This window comes from Electrophorus electricus, chromosome 12 (assembly GCF_013358815.1).
Source record: "Electrophorus electricus isolate fEleEle1 chromosome 12, fEleEle1.pri, whole genome shotgun sequence".
NCBI classification, from domain to species: Eukaryota; Metazoa; Chordata; class Actinopteri; order Gymnotiformes; family Gymnotidae; genus Electrophorus; species Electrophorus electricus.
Window position 1 is genome coordinate 6275290 of NC_049546.1, and position 25055 is coordinate 6300344.

Sequence of the window (25055 nt, forward strand, 5' to 3'; positions counted from 1 at the left end):
CGCGCAGACTCAATCCACGACACACCGTCACTGGCAAAATGGTGGTATCCAGGATGCAGTTTACGCTATTCACGGTTTTGTTTTTGAACTTTTGTCACAGTTTCGTGTCTGCACTGTACTTTCACATTGGAGAAACAGAAAAGAAATGCTTCATAGAAGAAATTCCGGATGAAACTATGATAATTGGTTAGTATGTAACGTGAATGCTTTCCACTGTTTGAGCTGCTAGCTAGTAAAGTAGCTAGCTGGCCTGTATGAAATGCATGATAGCAGTAGAGCTAGTTAGCGAACTCGTGCAAAAACTCAGATCAGCCTGTAACGCTATAGGCTAAGGTTAGCTAGCTAAGATAGGATAGCTCACTGTGAATGTGTTTGACAAGTTAGCTAGCTGTGTTGCGGGATTAAGGTGGCTAGCTTTCTACTGTTTCATTAACATACAGACGACGTTTGTCTAATCGCAGTCTGCGGGCTGTATAGTAGAGTTGGATAGCCAGCCAGCTGTCTTAAATTTGTATTTTGGGTAATTGTAAAGCGGTGACATTAGCTGCCAAGAAATGTTAGCCAACTCTTGTCATTACAGCAGCCAACTAACTAGCAAGCGTGATTCACCGTTGTCGCATTCTTATTGGACGCAGTCGGCTAATTTTGACAGCGTTAGTATATGCAGTGTGTGGGACGTAGAACTGAAAAGAGCCGTTGACATTGCTAGCTAGCTATCTTGCAAGGTTCTTTTTCTGAAAAAATGTGAACTATAGGTTAGCTAAAGTTATTGTTTTAGCGAATTACTAGTATCGTGAGTTCTCTGGAATAATAAAAAAGGCTCTTCAAATAATACATAACCATTTCTACCCTTTTTAAGTGGCGTGTCGGAACCAAACCTGTACAGCTTATATTTTTTCCTATGCCTGATCCGTAACTTCAGTACATTGATCAGAGTCATAACCTTTAAAAGACTAATTTAAAGTTTACTAATTGTAAACGGTGCCTGGTCAGTTATCTTTTCTCCATCAGTTGTCGTTTCTATATGGAGAGACATACGTTTTAGCTAGATATTTGAAACTACAATGACACTATGGAGTATAATAGTTCGATTGCTGTTCTTTAAGAATTTTCTTGTTTTCCAGTCGAAATAATTCAGGACATGTTATAGGCAATTCTGCATATAACAGTATTTATTTTCTTAGCCATTTTAACTGGGCTTCTATTTCTACATAAAAGTACACTAGTGGTCACTATGAAATAAACAGATTTCTTAATGCAGTGACATTATATCTAAAACATAATGAAGAAAATACTAAAAGTGCGTTTTATTGAAAGTATACATATTTTACATTATTAGGCCTAAAACATGTTTCAAAATATTTTTAAAAATCCTAGAATGTAAGTATAGTAACTCAGAAATGTTTGAGTTTTAAAAAAAAAAACATTTATTGTAAATCTATATCTTTTGATGCCTTAAAAAACCCATATGTTGTTTTATTTTTTCATTGTTAAGTTAAGCCTTATCTCTCTTTCCTACTGACAAGTTTTTTTGTCAATTAAACCACATCCTGCATTTGAAACTGTGCTTTTGCAGCATGTAGCTGCATCACTGTTATTGTAATCAGAAGGTTCAGGCCATGACCTGAAGTATATATCTGTATTTCCTTCTGTTTTATACCATTTCTGTGTGATTTAAAGAAGCTTAAATTGGATGTGGTATATCTAAACACACCTCTTTTTTTTAACATTTATTGCCAATAACTTTTTCTCCAGGAAACTATCGAACACAGCTCTATGACAAACAGAAAGAAGAGTACCTGCCTGCCACACAGGGACTTGGAATGTTTGTGGAAGTTAAAGATCCTGATGAGAAGGTCAGTTTTTGCATAACTGGCTTTTTTCTCAGAAATATAGCTAGAATTGCCTTAAGGCTTATGCTGAAAAATTGCAGCTGCATATTTTTGTTGTGTTTTAGGTGATCCTGTCCCGTCAGTATGGTTCAGAAGGCAGGTTCACCTTCACCTCACACACACCTGGTGAACATCAAATTTGCCTGCACTCCAACTCCTCTAAATTTTCCCTATTTGCTGGTGGAATGCTTGTGAGTTAAAGCACGTATTTATTCTACACAAGATCATATAAACATCTGTCATATTAACTTTAATCCACTGTTAACTAATGGTTATCATACTCGTTACTCTACAATCTTTGTTCAATATACACCTCTAGCGAGTTCACCTTGATATCCAAGTGGGAGAACACACAAATAACTATGCAGAGATTGCTGCCAAAGACAAGCTAACAGAGCTGCAGCTGAGGGTGCGCCAGCTGGTGGAGCAGGTTGATCAGATCCAGAAGGAGCAAAACTATCAGAGAGTGAGTGTGTTTTGCTTTTTGCTTTTTTCTATGTGGAATATTTAGATGATTTGTGGGGGGGGGGGGGGTTAATTTATTTATTTTTTTTATTGAAATAGACAGAAAGGACCATTTGATTCCCTGATTTATATATATATTTTTATTTATGTGTGTATGACCCATCATGCAATAGAGTACTATCCTCCTTTTTCAGTACCGTGAAGAGCGCTTCAGACAGACCAGTGAAAGCACCAATCAGAGAGTCCTGTGGTGGTCAATTGTCCAAACGCTCATTCTGGTGGCTATTGGTTTTTGGCAGATGAGACATCTTAAGAGCTTCTTTGAGGCCAAGAAATTAGTGTAGGGAGCAATTCATTGTTTTTTGTTTTCAGTTTATGCAGTACAAAGTTTGAAAATAGTATCCTCTAGAAATTTTAAGTGTAAACTGCTGAAATTAACCTTTCAGTTCAAGCCCCTCACTAAAATTTCTCTCAATTGTGGGATAAAAATTTATTTAATAATACTTATTTCAGAGCCACATAACTATGAAATGTGCATTAGTTTCTCATGAATGGGATTGTTTTCTACAGTACTAATATGTGTTATATTTGGGTTTTTAGGTCTTTGACACAATATTGCTCATGTTATGGTCAAACCACTTTCCTGTAATTTTGGCAAGATAATTTTCCCACCATGCATAAAAGCACAGACATTACATTGCTGTATGTTTTTTCCACAAGTTTGAATTATTTGAGTTATACCCCCATTTTGTTTTTTTAGAATAACCAATTTTTAAGGAATGAACTTTAGTTGTATATATAGGGATCTTTGTGTGTGGACTGTTCTAAAACACTGTATAGGCACACATTTATCCCGCACCCACAACAAATGAACCAGCTAATTGTGTTGGTATTTGAAAAACATTCTTATTTTGCATTTAGTGAACTATTTAAATTTTTCAGTTTCTTTGGAGTGAATGTATATCCATACTTTTTATTTAATGTGCATTTGTTACATAAGCATAAATTGCTTTTCGTCTTAAAATCCAGGTTTATCCCCCACTCATTTATTGCTCAAATATCCTTTCTGTAGCCAGGAGTAGAGAAACCAGATATGTTGTGAAGAATGGCATTGTTTTTTTCTGTGTCATATGCACATTTTGGCAAGTGTGACTAACTTTGATTCTGGAACTCTACCACCCTTTCAAATTTAGTTCCAACCCTAATCTAAAACACCTTATCCACTTAATCAAGAATTTAAGGAAGCCTCTGATTGATGGAGCCAGATAAAACTTGTACATTAAATTTCATTATTTTCAGGATAAAATTAAGATGCTCTGTTATTCTTAAGTGTTTATTTTCTAGGAAAATGTTCCTCGTGTAGTTTTACTTTCATTAGAGGGCTACAACATTTTAAGGGCCTGTTTCTTATACATGGACAATATTTTAGTGATGATTCACCAGTGAAATATATTTTTAGTCTATATTTAGGAGTAATTATAGTTTGGGAAGCCAACCCTAATAGTCCTGCAATACTCTTTTTTTTATCATCCATTTGATTTCACTTATTAATTTTATTTGGTGCTTTTGACATAGCTGTTCCAGGCAGTTTGAACAGAATCCTGTGTAGGACTTGCATTCTGTAATTAAGTCTCTCTCATTTTCCTCTCCTTCATGCCGTATGGCCATTTTCAAATACTCAGGTATTTCTTCATTAAACAGAAATTGTTGCTTTTATTCACACTTTTATTGCAGCCAGAGTGAGCTGCCCCATTAAGACTGAACATGTATGCTATCATCCAGAAGGACCTCTAAAATTAATATTTGAGTTTTCATTGAATATTGGCCATTTTTTAATACTTGAATTAGTATGGTAAGTTTGTACATCCCCCACCCCCAACTTGGCTTTTTCCCACTTATTTCAGAATTTCATGGGTTGTTAACTTTTTTTTTTTTTTTTGGAAATTATTCAAAGATGTTTTGGTATATCAACTTTGATGGCTGATGGTTTAAGAGTTTTAAATAAGGACACAGGAGGTAAAGCTTGTCATGTTCATGGCTTCACTCAAATAAAAGATTTGAATAAATAGAATTTTAATCAAAAATGTATTGCTTACTTACTCACTATTTGCTAACACCCATTCTCCAAAATCTCCATTGGTCCCTGTGAAGCATCACATTAATCTCAAAATCTCTGCTCACTTAAAAAAAAAAAAAAAACACCCATCAGTTAATCCTTTTCTCTGTCAAATCCACCCATACCCTTATATCATCCATGAACTGTCTGCTGACCAGTCCTCCATATGACTTCACAACCTAGGTGACCCAGGTCTAGAACTCCCTTCTTGTGACTGTCAGACAGTCCTGTTCACATTTCATATTTAAGAACTTATCCAAGACCTCAACACACTGCATTTTTAAAATAATGATGTTATCTCTGCTTTATTCTACCAAGCTGTGTATGTCTGAGTCATAAGTTACCGGTTTCCCACTAGACAAGAAATATCACCCCAAAAACGAATTTTTACTGCTGTAAGTGGAACAGTAATACTGCTCTAAGATCAGTGTTAACTATAGCTAAAACGTTTTTGGAGATGACTGGGAACGTTGTTGCCGAGCACGCTGTTTCGGCCGGGATGTTTAGCGTATGGACTGTGAAAATGGCCAGCGTGTGATATTTTTTTTTTTTTACGAACTAGCGTTAGCTATCTGTCAACGTGATTGTTGTACGGTAAAATAATGGTATGCGCGTGTCATCTTAAAACCATCGCTTAAATAAGCAATACGCTACTATAGGTGACATGGCCTTGGTCAGTTGATTAGTCAACTTATAGGTGTCTGTATATAATCATTGCATCCTTATGGCTACTTCTAGCTAGCTAAACTACGTGTCGTAACTCGTCAGGTTTATCCAGCAACAAAATGCGTTCTTCACACCAGCGGTACACAAAGTTAACTGTTTTTTCGGTTGAGTCTGTGGCATTTCTCGCGAAATACTGGAACATCGCTAAACTTATCTAGCGTTTTGTGAGCGTGGCCATAAAGGAGAACAGGCACGAAGCTGCTTTACCGTCCGTCCGAATGATAGCTAGCTGGTGGAGGCTAGTACGAATTGAAGAGCCAGATTGCAGGAATGGGAAAATTGGAGTTTTCCGCCTAGCTAATAGGCTAATATTTATAACGTCACATAAATCAGTTTTAGTTGGGTAGGATTACCGTCGTTCATACGACAAGAACAAAGATGATGTATTCTTCGCGGAGAAAACCGGTGCTCTACTTTAAAGAAGACAGAAGGTAATGGTCTTTTCTAAGTAACCTAACATTCTCCCATATTACACTGGATTTGTAATTGAATTGTGTGAACTAGAAAAAAATCAAGATATACGGAAATTATGTTGTTCATACAAAGCCACTTAGATGAGTAGTAGCTGTAGTTTCGTTTGTTTCATACTCTTGGGGCAATCTCCAAGAAACGAAAACCAACAGTGTCATCATCATGGAGATGTGCTGTAAGCAGCTAGCTAGTATCTTTAAGAGTGTGTGCTTGATTGGGTCTTAATGAAGCATTTAATTGTATTTGTTAAAAGTGATTATTCGTTGTTTTTTGTTTGTTTTTTGTAAAATGGTTTTGTGTAAGACAATTGAGATTGTTGTAAATAGTGCACTAATATGTACTAATAAATCTGCATGTGTTGACTTCTCTTGTGCACTTAAGGTTAATAAAACACTAAACACATGATTTTCTTGTAGAAGCTTTTCACTTTTTCAGAGTTCATTACATTGTAAGTACACTAAAATTAATGGTTACATTTAATCAATGTGGAAAGTCACTAACCTCCCCTTTCTTCCAAGCCTGGGGAGAACTTAAAATAATAACTAGCATTTTTGCCAAATGCCAATTCTCTTTTCTTCCATTGCTGTGAACTACAACTACTCTTTGAACAGAATATTATGTAATTCTGTTTGTATCTTGCTTTATCTTCTTTAGATTTCTGTCAAGGAAATGCACAGTTTTGAAGCTCTTTGGGCTTGGCACAGTGCTAGTCTTGGGGTCCCTTTTGTGGCTGCAGTTGAGTTGTTCAGGTGACTTGGGCCAAGCAGTAAGGGATGGTCACGCTCCCTACCAGCCTTGTCCTGTGGAGAGACGGGCACCCGCTATTGATGACCTCTCTTGGGGCCCTCATAAAATGGCTGTCATCGTTCCTTTCAGAGAGCGTTTTGAAGAACTTCTAATTTTTGTGCCATACATGCACTCCTTCCTCAACAAAAAGAAGATACGTCACAAGATTCTTATCATTAACCAGGTGGATCACTTTCGGTGAGAGCTCAGTTTTATTCTTCATAATCAGCTTTGATGAATGCATTTCAATGTAGTTAAGGGAAAGATGCTTTACTCTGGTAATTTTGTGACACTTTTTGCTGAATACATTCAAATAGTTGATTTGTACATACTTTGTTGGATATTGTGATTTTACAAATGGGTTAAAAATTAGGTTAAACAATTTTGCAATGAAAACTTTACATAATGTCAGACTGCATAAATATTCTTAATTCATTAAACCCAGCAATAGGAACATGTATATTAAGCAACCCTGACTTGTTTTACTGAGTGTAGATTTCAAGGCCACTAAATTTAGACAGAGGAGCTATAATTGCCACATTGTCTGTGTCTTGCAGCTTTAACAGAGCTTCTCTCATTAATGCTGGCTATTTGGAGAGTGGTAATGATACCGACTACATAGCAATGCATGATGTGGATTTGCTGCCTCAAAATGAAGCTCTGGACTACGGATTCCCAGAGGAGGGACCATTCCATGTAGCCTCACCAGAACTCCATCCCCTATATCATTATAAGACATATGTGGGGGGAATACTGTTACTTACCAAGAAACATTATCAAATGGTAAGACATTTGATATGACTGGCAAGTTTAGTTTTAAAGCTGCAAAAATGTATAATTCTCTATTGCTGTAATTTTACTCACAGTGTAATGGAATGTCCAATCGGTTCTGGGGATGGGGAAGAGAAGATGATGAGTTCTTTAGAAGACTAAGGACAGCGGAACTGCAGGTACATGAGAGCAGAAAAATACAGGCCTTCACTAGGGAGTAAGCACATACAGTATTGTTAAAATGTTGCCTTGGATAACACATTGTACAAAAATTATGTTAACATTGTGACCTATATACAGCTCTTCAGGCCAAAGGGTATAAACACAGGTTACAAAACATTCAGGCACATTCATGATCCAGCCTGGCGGAAGAGAGACCAGAAGAGAATAGCCGCACAAAAGCAGGTATAGTATAAATCCAACTCTGCTTTTTATATATATATATATATATATATATATATATATATATATATATATAAAATGCAGAACAGGTTCTGCTCAGCCTTCTACCTACATCTGCAGGTGTACTTATCATAAATGCAGCTATTTCATCTCGTTGTAATAGTAGAAACATTTGTTTTTGCAATTTTGTTATAAGCATTGAATTATTTGTAATCCAGTGAAGGGCAGAGAACAAAAGCTTCTGTTTTTCTCTATGTCTTTGGTGTATACTCTATGGTTTCTCTGTGTTTTTGACAGGAACAGTTCAAGATTGACCCAGAGGGTGGTTTGACCAACCTGCACTACAAGGTTGAATCCAGGCAGGAGCTGACCATTAGCGGAGCTCCCTGTATTGTCATCAGCACCTCCCTTGAGTGTGATCTCAGCCAGACTCCCTGGTGCCAGCTCAGCTAACATGCCTCAGCTCTGCATGTCATGCCTGGATGATGCCAACTATTCTGCTGTATTGAGTTGTTGTTGGGACCGGTTTTGCTGGGATAATCACCTATTCTCTCTATACATAATGGCCTGAAGTCCTGGCACACGGTGCAAACAGACTTGAATGAGGTTTTATTTATGCTGAACAGTGTTACTTTGTTAACCTTTGATGAAGCTGCCTCTGTTTCCCTCAGATGGCAAAGAACTGTTGGACCAATTTCAGGTACTACACTGAGATCACATCAGTAATGTTACTAATTTAAAGTTGTTTTCTTTATAAGCATCGGACTGGTGAAGCTGTAGCAATGGCCTTGTTTGGATGGTTTTTTGTGTTACAACAATTGAAATGTTTGTCAAAATTACTCCTGTTAGGATTATTTCTGTATGTCAAATTCAGAATGAATGTGTGACTGCAGATATTGTCATATACTTAAGAGAATTTAGGTGTATTTTGAGTACATTTGCACGCATTTCATATTTATATAAAATGCTCTAGACCAATCTACTGTTTTTTGTAAGATCTTTGTCATGTCTCTCTCTCTCTCTCCCTCTCCCCCCCCCCCCCCCCCCCCCCCCCCATTGTATTGGTAAAGATCGACGTGTACACTCTCCTTACCAAAGACATTTTAAGGTCTCTCTTGACCATAAACTTGACCATAAAGGTGACAGATTATTGAACATGAATGTGACAGCCAGTAAGTTCCTGTTTATTGGTGACTTTCACATGTTGGTCATTGACTTTGTTGAATGAAAATAAGTAATGGTAGAAATATGCCTGATTTTTGTTTAAAGATTCATTCAATAAAGTCTTAATATTGTCTTTTTTAAAATATATCCCCTGAAAATCTTGCTTTCTGTCTAATGTCCAAAACTGCATGTCTTCATTGTAAGAGCCCGATATTATGCAACTTGGCATACTAGAACAGTGTTTTTTTTTGTTGTTTTTTTGCTTGATGTCTACTGATGTGCTACAAAGTTCTATCACCAGGTCCAGTCAACAGAGAGCCAGAGTGAGTCTACAAAGAGACTGTCCACTTCATATGCATTCAGTTCAGCCAGATCTTAGAGGCAATAGAGTTAAAGTAAATAGAACTAAGTGTTTAAAACCTGGTAAAAGCACAGGGTTTGAGTAACATTCATTATCTCATTACAATGGCATCAAGAGATAGGATATATCAAGCTAGAAGTGAACTGTTCAGTTGATGTATTGGAAGAAGGAAAAATGGGCAAGTCTTAAGGTCTTTGACAAGGGCAAAATCATAATTGCTAGGTGACTGAGTTGGAAAACATCTCCAAAATAGCAGGTCTTGTGGGAACTTCCTGGTATGCAGACAAAATGTGGTCCAAGGAATGACAATCAGTGAACTGCAGCAAGGTCATGGGCTACTGAAAGCTGTTGGAACACACACTGCCTCACGGAATGCTATGTACAGGGCTGTGTAACCATAGACCTGCCAGAGTGTTGATACCAGGATGTACTATTGGAAGAAAGCAAGCTGGTGGAGGCTGATGCTCTGGGCAATGTTCTGCTCAGAAACTTAGCATTCATGTGGATACTACTTTGACATGTACCACCACATTAAACATTGTTCCAGGCCATGCACATCCCTTCAGGGTAATGGTATTCCTTAATGGTAATGACCTCTTTCAGCAGGATAGTGCACCATGCCACACTGTAAAAACTTCAGGACGGGTTTGAGGAACATTACAAAGAGTTTGCGATATTGATTTGGCCTCCAAATTTCCAAGATTGCAGTGCAATCAAATATCTAGAATGTGCTGGAAAACAAGTTCAATACATGGAGGCCCTGCCAGACAACAGCATGACCTCAAGAATTTGCTGCTGTTGTCTTGTTACAAGATACCACAGGCCACTTTAAGTTGTATTGTGGAGTACATATCCCTCTTTTTATGCATCACAGTGATTTGGTTCACTGTCTACCATCCTTACCAACCCCCACACAGTTTAGCCCTCAGAACAAGTGTGTTTTAAGCTAGGTCAGTGGTGTCTGACCTCCAGTAAATAGCTGCTTTCCAAAGGTTCAGTTAAAACAAAGGATGTGCCACATATTCTTTCCTTCTGGCACTAAATAGAATAAAATGTATTTGCAATTACAATCAGACTGCATTTATTAGCTTTCTTACTTGCTGGTTAAATCTTTTGCATCACATCAGCTGCCATCTCCTAATGGATGTATGGAGGCAGGAAAGTACAATCTTCATAATTCGCTGAAATTTCAAGTGGCTTGCCAAGCCAAGTGCCAGACATATTTATGATACAGGGTACTTGGTTCTCATATCAAAATATTTTCTATTTTGTAGATGGTATCAGTAATATTTTTATAATCAAATATTTAAGATTAACCTATCCATATATAAAGTAAAACAATATATCTTTTGGCAACACCTTCAGGAATTACTGTTGCGATCCCCAACAGTGAAACAAAATAACCGCCCATGTGAATAATGTGCACAAATTCAATAATTCAAACAGGAGATAATTTGTCAATGAAAACTCAAGTCTCTACAAAAACTCTTCCAATGATCCACTGGGTCCCATTCATTTGGTACTCTGTGGCTATTACTCTCTAGCTGGAAATAACATTTAGATTAATTCAAAGTTAAAGGTTTTCTGTTTTAAGCAGCATACCCCATTTGATAATTTCTTGTAAGTTGTAATATATACAAGCTTGAGGCATGAGCAAAGCTAGAAGTATTGGGAAAACGTGCTCAGGACAAGACTACAGCGAGTCTCAGCATGCTTCAGAACACTCCTGTGGGGTTACATTGAAAATACATGGTGGTTTTAAATGCTGTGCTTAATATTTATCACTTTTTTGTGGCTGTCTTGTGTTATAATGCTGCCACCACAGGATGACCTGACAGCTCTGACTGGGGAGAATGGTCCCCTACACCCAAATAGCAAGCTATAGGAAAGCTTGGTTGTGTTTATTTATGTACTTTTTCACAGTGCAGTTTCTTTCTCATGGCCCTTTTAACCATTTGCATCTTTCGGTTAGCTGTTTTAGTCGCAGTAGTTGACTTATAAAACCTTTTATTTGAACTTAGTTTCTAGTAGTCTGTTAGACTGTTCTAATGTTTAAAACTTCTCCCAGATGCAAGAGCACTGTAACATTTTTTAATTTTTTTTATTTTAGAGAACTTTGAGAGCACTGCTGAACTTCTTACAAATTTCAGCAAAGGCCTCGCCTCTATATAAATGCGGCTTCTTCATGTTGCTGAATATGAACTAATTTTAGCTCATCATTTCTGAGTTCATGGTGTAATTCCAAAGAGAATCCGTTAATTATTCTGGCTCTCGATAAGGTTTTTTTTGTGTATTTTTCTTTTGTCACTAGGTTCTTTAGAATTAATTTAAACAAATACATAAAATCCCTAATCCCTAAACATATAATGCACGTTTTCAGCACGTTTCATATGAATTTTGGCATTTTTTCTATCTTAACCATCGCTGCAAAAGCTGTAAAGACAGTTGTATAACTATGAATTTATAGCTAATAACGCAATTTAAAGCACACTTCACTCCTTAGATCGTTGTCCATATTCTTCGAGCATGCATAGCAAGACGCCAAATATGGATTGCAGTAATCGGTCCAACGTGTAGATTACAAAATAAAAAATCGGTCCATGGTTTATCGCTGCAGTATTGAATACATTTTAAAAATACACTAACACATGTATCTGAACATGACCGGATATAATTGGTCAATTAATAATAATCGAATGCAAACATTCGCTGTTCTTACACAGAATGACGAGTTTAAATAGATCGACTGTTCCACCCGTCATTACGCTTGTCGTCTCAAGGCACTACGCGGACACGACGTGGTTCAGAGAAGCAAGCGGGCTATTCTCCCGCGTGTTTTGCATGTGGCACCTCTCACTGGGAGAGCAGCTGCTGAGCCTCAGCATCGAATCTGTTGTTTTTATAGGGAACCTGTTTTTACAGTCAGGCAACATAAAAATAACCTAAAGTTATAGATTTGCTTTCAACAGCAAGGATGTCAACTATGCAGCTACAGCTGCTGGATATGGATCCTCAAGCGTTCACAGTCCACACCATTCTGCGATTTTATTCGCAGGTTTTTAGGCCTACAAGTAGCGACATTAATACGCTGAAGTGTGGTGGTGAGACTATACGATTTTTCCCGTCATACTTGATTCAGTATTTTTAATTATTCTGGAACGTGCTGAACAACTGATTGTTAAAAATTAATGTATGTCGTGTTATGTCATGTGAAACCGAACAGTTTTTTGGCTACATGTAAAATATGTTTTAAACATTTATTTAAAATTTTAGTATAAAACAAGAAGTAACATGATATGAACTCGGCAGGATAACGATTTACAGGAAAATAATAATTACAGTGACAATCCAGAGTTGAATTTTTAAAAATACGGTACAACAATAGGCAGTTCCCATGTCCAAAAGATTTATTCTAAATCCGTTTACAAGTGGACAAACAGCGGATTTCCAATTTTCATAAATCACTCTAGCTTTTCATTACATAGAGCGCGCACTTTATTCAAGGGCAGAACATTAGTTAATTCCTTTATCTATGCGTTGTATATTTGTATTGACTCGTAAAAGAATGTTTAAACCGACGAATGCCGACGAATTCCCAGTTGAAGAAACTAGACGAGTTTCCCAAAACAGTCACAAATCGCAGAGGCTGAAAAGGTGATTATATACCTGACAGGTGAAAAATTGGTTCCAGAAGAAGAAAACAAGTTGGAGAAAGAGCAAAGAGGTAGAAGCTAGGCGAATGAGAAAATCCAAAACATTCACTTAAGAAAAATAATATCTGTGGACAACCGCGCGTCGTCCATAGTCTGTTCGGTACGACAAAGTCCACGAACCGTTATGAAGGAAATGGACGAGCTGAACAGACTTTATTCATTATTATAATTCTTGGTAAACAAGAAGGGTGCTTCACGTTTTATTACTTTGTCTGACAGCAATGGATAAGATATCAGTCTGTGCAGTAAAATAGATCCATATAGCCTACTTGAAATGCTTTTCTGCAGTAAAAATAGCCAAGAGGTTTTAATGCATTTTAGCATAAATAAAAATTAAATGCGGCAATTTGCATAAATATTTCCATTTCGAATTCCTCCATTTTTGGTCCTTGCTGCTCCCTGATCCCAAATAAATGTTTTCTTTATATGTATTGTTGTTGTTGTTGATGATGTTGTTGTTATGTTATAAAGTTATTATCACTATTAGTACTATTAGACTGTTATATTAGCCCAATCTAGATTACATACTTAGTGTACAACAAATTAACTTTAGGCTTGGATATAAATTAAATGACGGTTAAATAATTTATCTATTTTAACGCTCAGCCGTGAGATACACACAAGTTGTAGCAATAAACCCGTGGAAGGTCAGCAGGTGAAACATGCTACAAAGACTAATTATACATTTAAAAGTGAGCACCGGAAAGACTTAATTTAGTATTCTACTAAAGAATTTATTTAGTCTTTTTTTTCTAGATTATTGATACATAGGAGTGCCATGAATTTAACATATTTGCTAAAGAAAATTATCTTAGGAACTGCTTTGCGCACTTCAACACTGGAACACTAGAGGGCGATGTTTGCAAAGGAAGGAAGAGATTCGCTCGCGATATTAAAATCAGTTTAAGTTAATTAACGAGTCTGTTTAAAGTTGTTATTATTCTATATTTAACCATTTAGAATTTGTATGCAACGATTTTCAGTGGACATCAGGACCACGGCAATTTAAATGGACAACAGGCCCGGATTAACTCTAAATTTGAAATAGACCTGAGAATTATTCCTAATATTACTTCTTTGTAGCTTTGTATTTAGAAAAAAAAACTTTGCATTTAGGAAATACTATTTAGCTACATTTTCAAATCACTTTAAAATCACGTCAATAAATAAAGGGTAAATTCCAAATTAAGTAAGTGTGTATACCTTTCCGGCTTTTATCTGCCACATGCTGCGATTTTAAGACCACACGTTTTATTATGCCCGTTTAATATTATTCGTAACATTACAATTGACTCTATTATTAAATTAAATGTAAACGTTTTAATTTGAGCCTATACGTTCACAGGAAACAATGCAAATCGTAATTCGATAATCATTTAATGTATTGATTATATTCAGGCTATTCAGTTCTATTAAAAACCGAACAAAACACTACAAGTGAGCTTCGTTTAATATTTCCGACACGAGCACTGCGATGCAAATTGTATTTCTTCCTAAATGTAGCCTATAAATTGTTTCATTTTATGCAATTAAAATTCAGTCGATAATATTTCCTGCACGAAGACTGAATAGTCGCTTCAGTCTCCTTGATATGTATCCAAATTATTCGCTTTTTCAAAATTTTAAAAGCGTCTTTTAAAATGCTGTATGGTCTGAAAGAATAAATGGAAATTCATTCACTTTTAGATCGGCTACCGGTAAAATACCCATCCTTGGCTTCAGAATGTTCAAAGAAGGCTTAACTTCAGTTAGTTCTAGACAGGAGAACAATAATCACATTTTAACTCGTCTTCACACTCTGAGATCTTACAAAAACTCCAACTGTTATGGCCTTTCATTGGTGCACAATCTGTAATCAATTGCCAGAGGCAAAATTAATAGATGCTAATGACCATTTGAATTTGAGGCAAAGGGGCCAAAATTGGCCAGAGAAAGCTATTAATTATATGCAGCGGGACTGAGTAGGCAGGGACAAGAGGGCTGGAGACAGCGCTGCTTTGGGGGCTCAAAAGGGTCTGTGGCCTGCGTGGTTCACATGGGCTTTTGTGAAAAGCCTGAGGAGGGGGCCTTTTGTGTGATCCCTAAGCCACGATTGTTCGCACTGAAAGGGGTGACATCTGTCCGGGGTTTCCGAGACTCTGATCTACCCCATTAGCCTCCGTCCCCCTAAACAACTTTGACGATTGTAACTGACAAATGAGACAAGAAGAAGCACTCGAGACACGTCGAGCTGAGAGATCAATGCCCAGTTCCCTTGATCTATATCTGCTTTATTAATAAAACTTCACTATGCCATAGTGGTTCACAATCACTTTATGTGGTATTTTATATTCCAAACTCGGGAATATTCTGAAATCACTATTTTGAGTAGTACCTTCTTGGATGATAAATCATCATCATCATCATCATCATCATCATCATCATCATCATCATCATCATCATCATCATCATCATCACCAGTACAGCATCAGCATCACCACTAGTATCATCACCACCACCACCACCACCATTATATTATTATTTTTTATTAGTAGTATTATTAGTAGTATCAGTAGTAGTAATACTAGTAAGTAGAGTAGTAGTCGAAGTAGTGGTAGTAGTAGTAGTACTACTAGTAGTAGTAGTAATATTAATATGTTATCGCTGTTGTTTCAGTCGCACTAATTGTTCTTATAAGTTGCAGTTTACATTAATTATTTTATCTGCATTAACTTTAATGCATTGCTAATTTGTCTCAAATGATATTTCCTCACTTCAAACGAACGCGGAATGGTAACCATACATATTGCTCCACCTTTATATAGAATATACATTTATTTATGATCTATAATATTTCTAAACACCATGGTCTTAAATGAAAACAATGTTTGGATTTCTATCTTAAAATTTGTGATTTGATTTAATACTGAATATAAAATTATAGGCTATCAAATTTGGAACTTTTAGAAAATCCACGAATTTTCTATTCTTCAATCAAAAGTAAACCCACCACTGCTGATTAACTCTTGTTTGGCCATCAAAGGTTTCCCACCGCATATTTTGTGTTCTGTCTTCAGAAAGCGACGGATTCTTCAGATGAAATCAGATTTTTTTATTAACAGCTGATACGTAACAGCGAAGGACTTAACATACAACAAAATGGCTGTAACGCGCTGGCTCTTGGTTGCGTCTGCGCATGCCCACCACACCTCAGCCTGGAGAGCGAGGAGCAGGTATTGAGGTTAGTGAGTGACAAGCTCTGGCTCAAAAGCTGTCCGATCATCGATCATAATAGCGCATCGAGGCGTTCGCTGTGGGAGCAGAATCCAGAATCCAAGAAATAAAACAACGGGCTATCGCTAATGCCCGACGCAGCTGGTTTGTCACGACATCGTTAACCTGAGTTTTGATCAGATTTAAACATAGTTGTCAACGTTGTCAGGACAGTATCTGAAGGCTGTCCGAATTTGGACTCGGGGAACGACGAAGACGAAGACGTCTTAAAACGCATGCCCACACTTTGCAGGCAAAAGGAATTTTGTGCGTATGAAGTTATGGATTGTAAAAAGACTTCTGTTATTTTTAACAACCATTTTGTGGATTTTTGAAAGTGGAATTTTCTTATACTGGTATAGGCTACGGCTTGTGGTCCCAGGTGGAATTCGTTTTTGAAAGTACTCTTAGTATCCCGTTGACTGACAATGTTCCAACACAAAAAGTGTTTCACTATAGAATCTCTAGTCGGCAAAGACTCAAATTCATCGACTGTTGGTGATGAGCCGATCCGACCAACGGCGTTGAGATATACGGAATCACTCCACCCAGCTTCATTTGGTAGTTGCTTTCAGAACTCTGGTCGGACATTGTACAGTAGTCCAGACATGATGTTTCCAGATCCGAGCTCGCACTCCGCTAACTCTGCGCTGTCCCTGCGTCACCTTCAAATTCCCACTCAGCCCTTCTTCGGTCCTCAGAGAGAAAGTTTGAACTTCTATCCTTGGGTACTGCGAAACCGATATCTTGGACACCGATTTCAAGGTCAGTGCCAAAATAACGGTAGTATTGTAAAAATAGACTATAGCTCTTTAGTTTTGACGACAGCATTGTTAAAATAGACTATAGCACTTCAGTGTTTTTGCATTAACAACCAATATAAAATTACATGTAAATTAGGTAGCCTGATGATCAAAGACTTATATTCCCATATCAAAAACAAACTTTGGTTTCCTGTCCTTATAGTACTCAATGTTTTTGGTAGGTGTGTTATTTTAGGTTATAACAGACTGCACTCAAAATGTTATGCATAATCAAATTACATACTATAATAGTCAAATCAAGGTTATTTTTCTATATCAATTCTTGGATACTTTTGGTAGCCTGTTGTCCACAATATAAATTAATCCACTTAAATATTATTTGTTAATTATTTTATTGGCGTAAAGTATATAAAACTTAGCCAAATAGTCAAATTATAACTAGGCGTACTTAAACTTAGTGCAAACTTAGTTTCGACCACGTGGTGCGGGTAAAGGACTGCAGAATGGACAATCAATGAGAAATATCTGTTGAACAATCGGGAAGTTCAGTGCTTCTCTATACTGGTGTGTTCCACCGGTGCAGTACTCTATAAATGTATCTGAACCGATCAACACTTAATATTACAGTAACCCTAATAAATGAGGATGATTTCTGACTATTTGCAGTTACAAGTTTACTATCAGTTCTCATGAAATAAATAACATAACAATGACAGACTGTTAGATAAATAGCACAATAAACATTTGTGGATTTAGGAAATACATACTATAGAAATTAATGTAACTGGAAATATAATATTACACGGATCAACCGAGTGACAATAGGGGCAAATCACAAAATACCATACCCGTTTATAAAAATAATTGGCCACGGAAAAGAGCTTAGAAGCAGAAACATGCATTTTGTCTCATAAAATTTGCACAGCTCTCCATGACAGTTGCAGTGATGTTCCTCATTACTATGGCGAGTTGTGGGTTACCACAGGCTATATAGCTGTCTTTGTTAAATGCGTTCGATTTTGCTAATCGGCTTTTTGAAATGAATACCAACATAAACCTGACCACGATAAAAAGAACGTTATTAAAAGAACCGTACCTGTGTACGAATATATAGTAATATAAAAACAGTTGCTAGTTAAATTGATTAAAAACAAAAAAAATTCACAAAGAACTGATTTCTATTTCTATTTCTTTTCTTTTTTTTGGCAAGAAATTCCATAATTTAAATGTTACTCAAAAATAGATTCTTATAGTACATTTACGTGAACCCGGGGACATTAGTTAGCCTAGCCTCTTTGTATTGTGGGTCATTTTACTATGATGTTTGTAGTAACATTTAGCAAGTGTAACTGCTTGTGTGGGTGGTCCTGTTTACCAGGCAGTTTGTTAAAGCAGCATGCGCACTAACTCTGACCTGGCTGTCCTTCTTGACTAAAAGGAAGGTGAAATCAAGAAGCTTAGCCACATCAGGTGTGCTAGTTGATGCACTGGGCTTACCCTTAGGGGCAAATAACCCAGGTAATTGGTGGAAGTCAGAGGTTGTTGTCGCTGTTACTCAGATCCGGGGACTCAGATAGAGTCTCTTTGTTCACGGACATAGCTGATCCACTCACTGATGGTGTCCAGTAACCTAGAAAACCACTGTTTAGACAAGACTAAATACAGCCAAAGGGACTGAGTGGGAAGGGATTACCTATCATGAGTGTCACACTTTTTTGGTTGGTGTTAATGTGTGTATAGGTTTTGAATACTTCCTGAATGGCCAAAGAGATGTGTCTGTGTCTTTAGATCACTCAAGCAGGAAAATGTAAACAGGATCCCAGGACTGGACAGTTGTTGTACATATGAGGGGTTTTGTGTTATAGGTATGTGTTGCAGAATGTTGTGCTGTTATCAGCAGGAGAAGCGCCACATAGTGCTCTACAATTGCAGCTGGAATAAGTTCTGTTAGTATAGTCACAGACTTCTTGTACTCACAATAAGATCTTAGTGCTCAGTTACTTTGCATGGTTTACAGTTTACACACTCTGGAGAAGTTTTACTCAACAGCAATCTGTGGCCAACATTAATGACAATTCATTTTTAATTAAAAGTAATATAATGCAAAAATTAATATTACATTTGAACCAGTAATATTCATTTTGAATAACATTATAAGACTTGGGTTGAGTTAGGATAAAATTAGGAGCATATTGATGAAAATTACAAAGTCAATTTTCAAACTATTTTGCATCAATTTGTGGTTAATGAATGTTATATTAGCTGAATTAGAAACAGCAACAAAAAAGCAAACTGTGTTCAGCTGTGCTCAGATTTGAGGGGCAATCAGATTGGCAACTCTCATTCTGTGGTTAGAGACCAAATGATCCAGTGTCTCTTTATTTCCCACTGTATGCCACCCTTCTCCCTGCCTTTAATGAGAATAGCACTGACAAGACCAAGCTTGTTTGTGCCAAGGGAATGCTAGTAAAGCTGATCTAGGTGCCATCTGGTTCCCTTTTCCTCATGGTGGGGGCATCCTCACCATGGATAGGCCAGTGAGTGTTTGAGCCCAAACCCCCGGAGGGGCTGCCGGCTCTTCAGGAGGCCTGCGTCTTCGTCACCGCTCGCTAGTATGTTCCACAAGCTCTCTCAAGGGAGACCTCGAGGTGATACCACACATGATGATGATGCCAGTCAGAGTACTCTGCAGGACAAATGCAGCCAATTTATAACTAATGTGTATAACTAAGCTGCTTTTTGGGCTAGTTTATGATTTTAAGCCAAGCTTTTCAAGAATAACGTAATTTTAATGATACCTCTTTGATGTGCAGTGCACCTTGAGGTTTAAGAATGACTTTTCAACACCCGTAGACCTCACTGGGCTGATTACATTCTTTTTCTCTGCCAGGCCTTGACTACTTGTATTTGGAGGTGCCTCTATTGTTTTGGCCTCTGATGTTCAAAGGATTTTCAGCTCACCAGCTGAAATTGACTGTCAGTGACAGTTTTGTGACAGAAAATATGCACCATTCAGGAACAGGGGTAACATGCGTTAGGGGCTGTCTCTGTTACTGAGGCAATCTAAAACTGCCATAAGACATTTTAAGGGCCCACCACATGCAAAATGAGAAAATCTCTGCATAGGGTCAAAGTAGCTTTTACAATTTGCAGCTCTAATGGTCTCCATGGCTTAGAACGTCTGTTTTAAAACTCTGAAATTAAGTTGTTTCTCTGCAATGGCTTAATGCTAACCTGAAAAGAATAAATTTAAACTCACTAGCTTCAGGAAAAAGAATTGGCTTCTGTCACAAAAGAAATTCTAGTCTGAGCTGTCTCAGGGTATAATCCTCTTTTCATCCACTATTGATACTATTAGTGATCTTTTGTGCTAAGAATTGGTACATCTCTGTATTTCCTTTGAAGACTGAAGGTCAAGAGACTTAAACTGAGCTGCTGTACCCCGGCCATGAGTGAATTAAAATGTCTTGTGATGAATAAACTATTTTCTTAAATTGATTTCTTTATGAGGCTGTTTAAAAAAGGCAGTTACAGTGTGTATAGTTCAAAAATGGATATATCTATATATTAATATGCTAAAATTATGCTTTTTTTTTTAGATATCAGTCTGTTTCCAGAAATTGAACATTTTAGTTATTAATAGTAACAAAATAATTGTGAATAGGTGAGGGTTTGAGAGCTTTGAATGCACATGAAACACATTTGTATGCTGAGTTATATTTTCAGTCAGCTAAATTTTCAGTATTGTTGGCGTTGTGATGTGCTCAAAAAAGATATCTATTCACAAAATTAGTATGATAATGATGCACATATGTTGCTACACACCTGCAGTCTGATACATTCCGGTTAATATTTATTAACAATAGACCATGGTCTCCCACCTCAGTGGCCTGCATAGTCCAAACTACTCTGATGGGACAAACTTTGTTTATGCGTGACTGCGGTTGTATTCTTTAAGTATGTTTTTTTCAGGAGCAGCACGTTCCATCTCTGAAATACAGATCCATTTGTTTATGAAAAATGCGTCACCTCCTTGCTGTGTGTGTGTGTGTGTGTGTGTGTGTGTGTGTGTTTTTTAAATAAACGGCACACTGACTCGGCCTACCAGATGCTGCCTGCGGTGCAATGAAGGTCACGCACTCCATGGAACTGATAATGGCTACATTTTAATACAGCCTCATGTCGAATGAAATTAGACAAAATGAGGGGGCTTTGCATTTGCTTAACTGCCTATTGATATACATATTCATCACAATCGTTTTTGCATCCTCTCAGGTATTCACTTAGGATTGGACGTTGAGACGTTACTGCTCAAAGGCCTAGCATTTGTATGAAAATCAGGGTGACAGCACATAAACATTTGAGAACCAAGTTGAGGTCAAAATTTACCAGGATGAATATATCTGGTACAAACCTGGAATTATACAAACGTACATATATAACTTTTGCACTTCTGTTTTTTTCAGCAAAGAAAAGTACCATTACATGATTATAACAGTTTTATTACAATTATCTATCTATCTATCTATCTATCTATCTATCTATCTATCTATCTATCTATCTATCTATCTATCTATCTATCTATCTATCTATCTATCTATCTATCTATCTATATGGAGACAGAGAGATAGAAAGAGATAGATAGCTAGATAGATTATAGAGAAGTACACAAGGTGTACTCACTAGTTTTGATCCATTAAACATGCTACATTCAACTCATTAGCAATATCTCTGATGCTTCCCTCTTCTCCCCTCCCCTCCTTTCCTGAAGGCGAGGACAGCAGCCCAGAAAACCTGCTGCTGCATGGGCCATTCTCCCGCAAGCCCAAGCGCATTCGCACGGCCTTCTCACCGTCACAGCTGTTGCGGTTGGAGCGGGCCTTCGAGAAGAACCACTATGTAGTAGGCGCAGAACGCAAGCAGCTAGCTAACGGCCTGTGCCTGACTGAGACCCAGGTGAGAAAGACCAGTGTCCACACACACACACACAAACACAGAGTCGTGCAAGAGCCCAAGCCGCAATTCCTTTAAGTGAGCCATCGGGATGTGAGCATGCTCTTTCTCATCCATGAAAAAATTGCTTGAGGTTGTTTCAGCAGAGGACGGAAGTCAGATGTCCTTCAGTCATGCGGGATGGGCCAAAAGAATGTATGCAACATGCATTTATAGTTGGATTTCGCAATCAGTGTTGCACACACATGCTTGTTGACGCATGTGCTCCTGCTGGTGGATAGCTGCTCAGTGTCTTCAGCTGAGTCATTGTAGTTTTAGAGGTTCTTCAATATGTAATGTATTTTTGAAAATATAATTGTATAAATATTTTCCTGGAGCAAGTAATTTGATTTTCATAATTTTATCTGAGTGTGCCATGATTTCCATGCCATACACAGAACATATCCAATGGAACATGATTTCCTTATCAGACTGAGATAACAAACTTGAGCTGCACATCACTGAACCAATACTGTAAAGTAATGTAAAAGCTGTCGTAACAGAAATACATATGGAATGACATTTACAAAATGTGATTTTCTTTAGTATAGTGTCGACAATCATTCTCTTTGTTTCACCTAGGTGAAGGTGTGGTTTCAGAACCGGAGGACCAAGCACAAGAGGCAGAAGCTAGAGGAGGAGTCACCTGAATCACAGCAGAAGAGGAAAGGCAGCCAGCATGTGAACCGCTGGAGAGCTGCCACCCAGCAGGGCAGCCCGGAGGACATAGACGTCATCTCCGAGGACTGACATCACATGCCCACGGTGGGATGCGTAATACCTCTCTGCAGCCGTCCAGCTCATCACAGTGTGTGGAACTCTGCCAAAAAAGAAAAACAAAAAGCATTAAAGAAAAAATAAATAGAAACTAAAAGACAGAGAGGGAACAAAACACAAAATAAATAGCATTCAAGTTTGGCTCCTTTTTCCCGACCCAGTCGTGAACAGGCTTGGCTGCTACAGCTAAGGGACAGAATCGGTGCAGTCAGCTGAATATTATGTGCAAGCATGCGCAGCAAGGATGTCTTGAGCTGAACTGCTCCAAAAGATTTGACTCCAAGACTATATGCAATACATGTGGACCTCTCTAATTTGTACTGTGTTACAGAGCATTGAGGAACATCTATTTTTTCAGTTGTCACTTGCTCCTCTGTTGTTTATCTGTTTTTTTTTCCCTTTACAATGTATTATGTTTCCTCTGGTTAAGAAACATTTTGATGGATAGAGTGTTTGTTTTATACTGCTGAGCTGCTCAACCACATAGTTTCATTCAATACAGGAATTGAAATGTCACAGATAGATGGTTTGAAAATATAAGATATGTTGTGGATTTCTGTATTTTGCAAGGTTTATTATTTTTAACCACCACACCAAACAAAAGGCTTTACAGATAAAAAACCACCAGGCACCATCCAAGCAGATCCCCTCATAAAACAAAAGTCCCCAAAAAACAAACACCTCCCAGATTTGTCTGTCTTATAGAACATCACCAGAAAAGTTAAACGTTTAAAATGTTTTTATCTATTCAGAAGAATAAACCTTTCTATGCATATAAGTGCCAAGTCTGTTCTGTGTTGGACATTCAGGTTTAAGGAAAATGTTGTTAAATGTCCTAATGTGTAAAAACAATTTTTGAATGTTTTGCTTTTCATTACGAATCAAACTAAATAAATAAATTAATCAATAAATAATGGAAGGCTGAAAATAGTAATTCAGCAAAGTACCATATACTTCACATTCAAAATGAAAACATTTCTAGTAGAGGTTTTAGTGTCCAGAAATGGTCCGTAGCACTTCTTAACAGGTTTTAAATGAAGAGGAGTGGATGAGATTGCACTGTACCCCCCGCAGTTCATTCATATCTGTTGTCTTGAAGTTGTTGTTTTGCATTTGTTTCCCCTTTCCTGCAGAATATTAGATAATAAAAAACATTGAGAAGACCACGGAACTATTTTTTTCCACATTTTTCCATACATGGTACACCTTATACATAATAAAAATTCAGATTCTAAGTATTTATCCCAACCTTTTTTTAAAAAAACATCGTCAGTATTATAATTATTGTTTTGATAATTTGCCTTCTTTTATGTGATTTCCCAATCTTTTTTAAAGACCTGTTACTTTAAAAAAAAAAACTCATTTACATAAAAAATGTTACTTATGAATTATGGATTCACTTACAGTCTTTATGTAGTTTAGAGAATAAATCAAACCTAACACTCAAATACATATGATCCATTTGATGGTGAGCAGAGACATATGCAATCCTTATTTATTATTCATTAATTTATTTTCCATTTATATGAACTATTATTATTATTATTATTATTATTATTATTATTATTATTATTTACATAGCTTATTTATACCATAGTGAAGTCTTTGTCTACTCATTAATTCTGTCCTAATTAGAGCTGTCCTCCATGTAATTATTTTCATCTGTTGTTGTGATTCTCACCTCTGGTAAACATAATCTCATGATTGCAAATTCACGAGGTTTAAAATGGATGAGATCTAGCTATAAAAAGTTAAAGGTTTTGGGCTTTAAATTCTACTAGCTGAAAGATTAATCCATGTCACCTTTATGTATTGTGATTTACACCTGTTAATTCTTCAGGCCTGGAGCAATGGAGACGCATGAGATGAGTATCTTTATCATCACCTTTACACAATAGTCAGCCTCATTATCTTCAGATATGCATATAAACTGTGAAAGAAAATGTAAGAACAAATTATTTATATTCTCCATAATTGGAGAAAATATAGCACTTCCATTCAAATATGCTGCATGAGAACAGTACATGAGACCAAAACAGATCAATTGATTTGAAGCTAAATGCTGGTAATAGCAACAGCACAAGAGAAAGAAAGATGCAAGGTAAATCAGGCTACTCTTTGATTTTAGACAAAACTTTTTATTCAAATGCTTCCTAAATTCCAACAAAACATGTTACTGTTTATGGCTTGAAGTACACCCACAAAATGTGTTCATATTTTCAGTCCTCATCTTAGAATAAGCATTTTGCTCTAAGTTTATTATAAATACGTCTTATTTTACCATAGCCATAGAGTCTAACTATTTCCCACTCCTACCTGCCTCCTGTTGTTGCCATGGAAATGTAGAGGTGTAAACAAAGGAACAGATGGTAGAAAATCTTGTAGGTGTAGAGAGGAGTCTGT

At 37.1% G+C, this 25055-nt stretch overlaps 3 protein-coding genes across 3 annotated transcripts; all 3 read left to right on the forward strand.

Moving 5' to 3' along the window:
* Positions 1–20: 20 nt before the first annotated feature.
* Positions 21–4428, forward strand: tmed9 (transmembrane p24 trafficking protein 9). The gene is made up of 5 exons (XM_027003604.2): positions 21–186; positions 1756–1856; positions 1958–2083; positions 2212–2358; positions 2552–4428. Exons 1-5 carry the CDS (start codon positions 39–41, stop codon positions 2699–2701), a joined length of 672 nt encoding a protein of 223 aa, XP_026859405.1. The 5' UTR covers positions 21–38; the 3' UTR covers positions 2702–4428.
* Positions 4429–4542: 114 nt separating this feature from the next.
* Positions 4543–8938, forward strand: b4galt7 (xylosylprotein beta 1,4-galactosyltransferase, polypeptide 7 (galactosyltransferase I)). The gene is made up of 6 exons (XM_027003601.2): positions 4543–5630; positions 6325–6654; positions 7014–7239; positions 7323–7406; positions 7528–7632; positions 7927–8938. Exons 1-6 carry the CDS (start codon positions 5578–5580, stop codon positions 8080–8082), a joined length of 954 nt encoding a protein of 317 aa, XP_026859402.1. The 5' UTR covers positions 4543–5577; the 3' UTR covers positions 8083–8938.
* A 7454-nt stretch (positions 8939–16392) lies between these two features.
* Positions 16393–22704, forward strand: emx3 (empty spiracles homeobox 3). The gene is made up of 3 exons (XM_027003602.1): positions 16393–16884; positions 21655–21839; positions 22458–22704. The coding sequence occupies exons 1-3, from the start codon at positions 16548–16550 to the stop codon at positions 22623–22625; spliced, it is 690 nt and encodes a 229-aa protein (XP_026859403.1). The 5' UTR covers positions 16393–16547; the 3' UTR covers positions 22626–22704.
* The last annotated feature ends 2351 nt before the right edge of the window (positions 22705–25055 follow it).

Coding starts and splice junctions, on each gene's coding strand:
- tmed9 (XM_027003604.2), top strand. CDS start 39: ATGGTGGTATCCAGGATGCAGTTTACGCTATTCACGGTTTTGTTTTTG. Junction 2,084..2,211: donor TATTTGCTGGTGGAATGCTT/GTGAGTTAAAGC, acceptor ATACACCTCTAG/CGAGTTCACCTTGATATCCA. Junction 2,359..2,551: donor AGGAGCAAAACTATCAGAGA/GTGAGTGTGTTT, acceptor CTCCTTTTTCAG/TACCGTGAAGAGCGCTTCAG.
- b4galt7 (XM_027003601.2), top strand. CDS start 5,578: ATGATGTATTCTTCGCGGAGAAAACCGGTGCTCTACTTTAAAGAAGAC. Junction 5,631..6,324: donor TACTTTAAAGAAGACAGAAG/GTAATGGTCTTT, acceptor TATCTTCTTTAG/ATTTCTGTCAAGGAAATGCA. Junction 6,655..7,013: donor AACCAGGTGGATCACTTTCG/GTGAGAGCTCAG, acceptor TGTGTCTTGCAG/CTTTAACAGAGCTTCTCTCA.
- emx3 (XM_027003602.1), top strand. CDS start 16,548: ATGTTCCAACACAAAAAGTGTTTCACTATAGAATCTCTAGTCGGCAAA. Junction 16,885..21,654: donor TCTTGGACACCGATTTCAAG/GTCAGTGCCAAA, acceptor CCTTTCCTGAAG/GCGAGGACAGCAGCCCAGAA. Junction 21,840..22,457: donor TGTGCCTGACTGAGACCCAG/GTGAGAAAGACC, acceptor TGTTTCACCTAG/GTGAAGGTGTGGTTTCAGAA.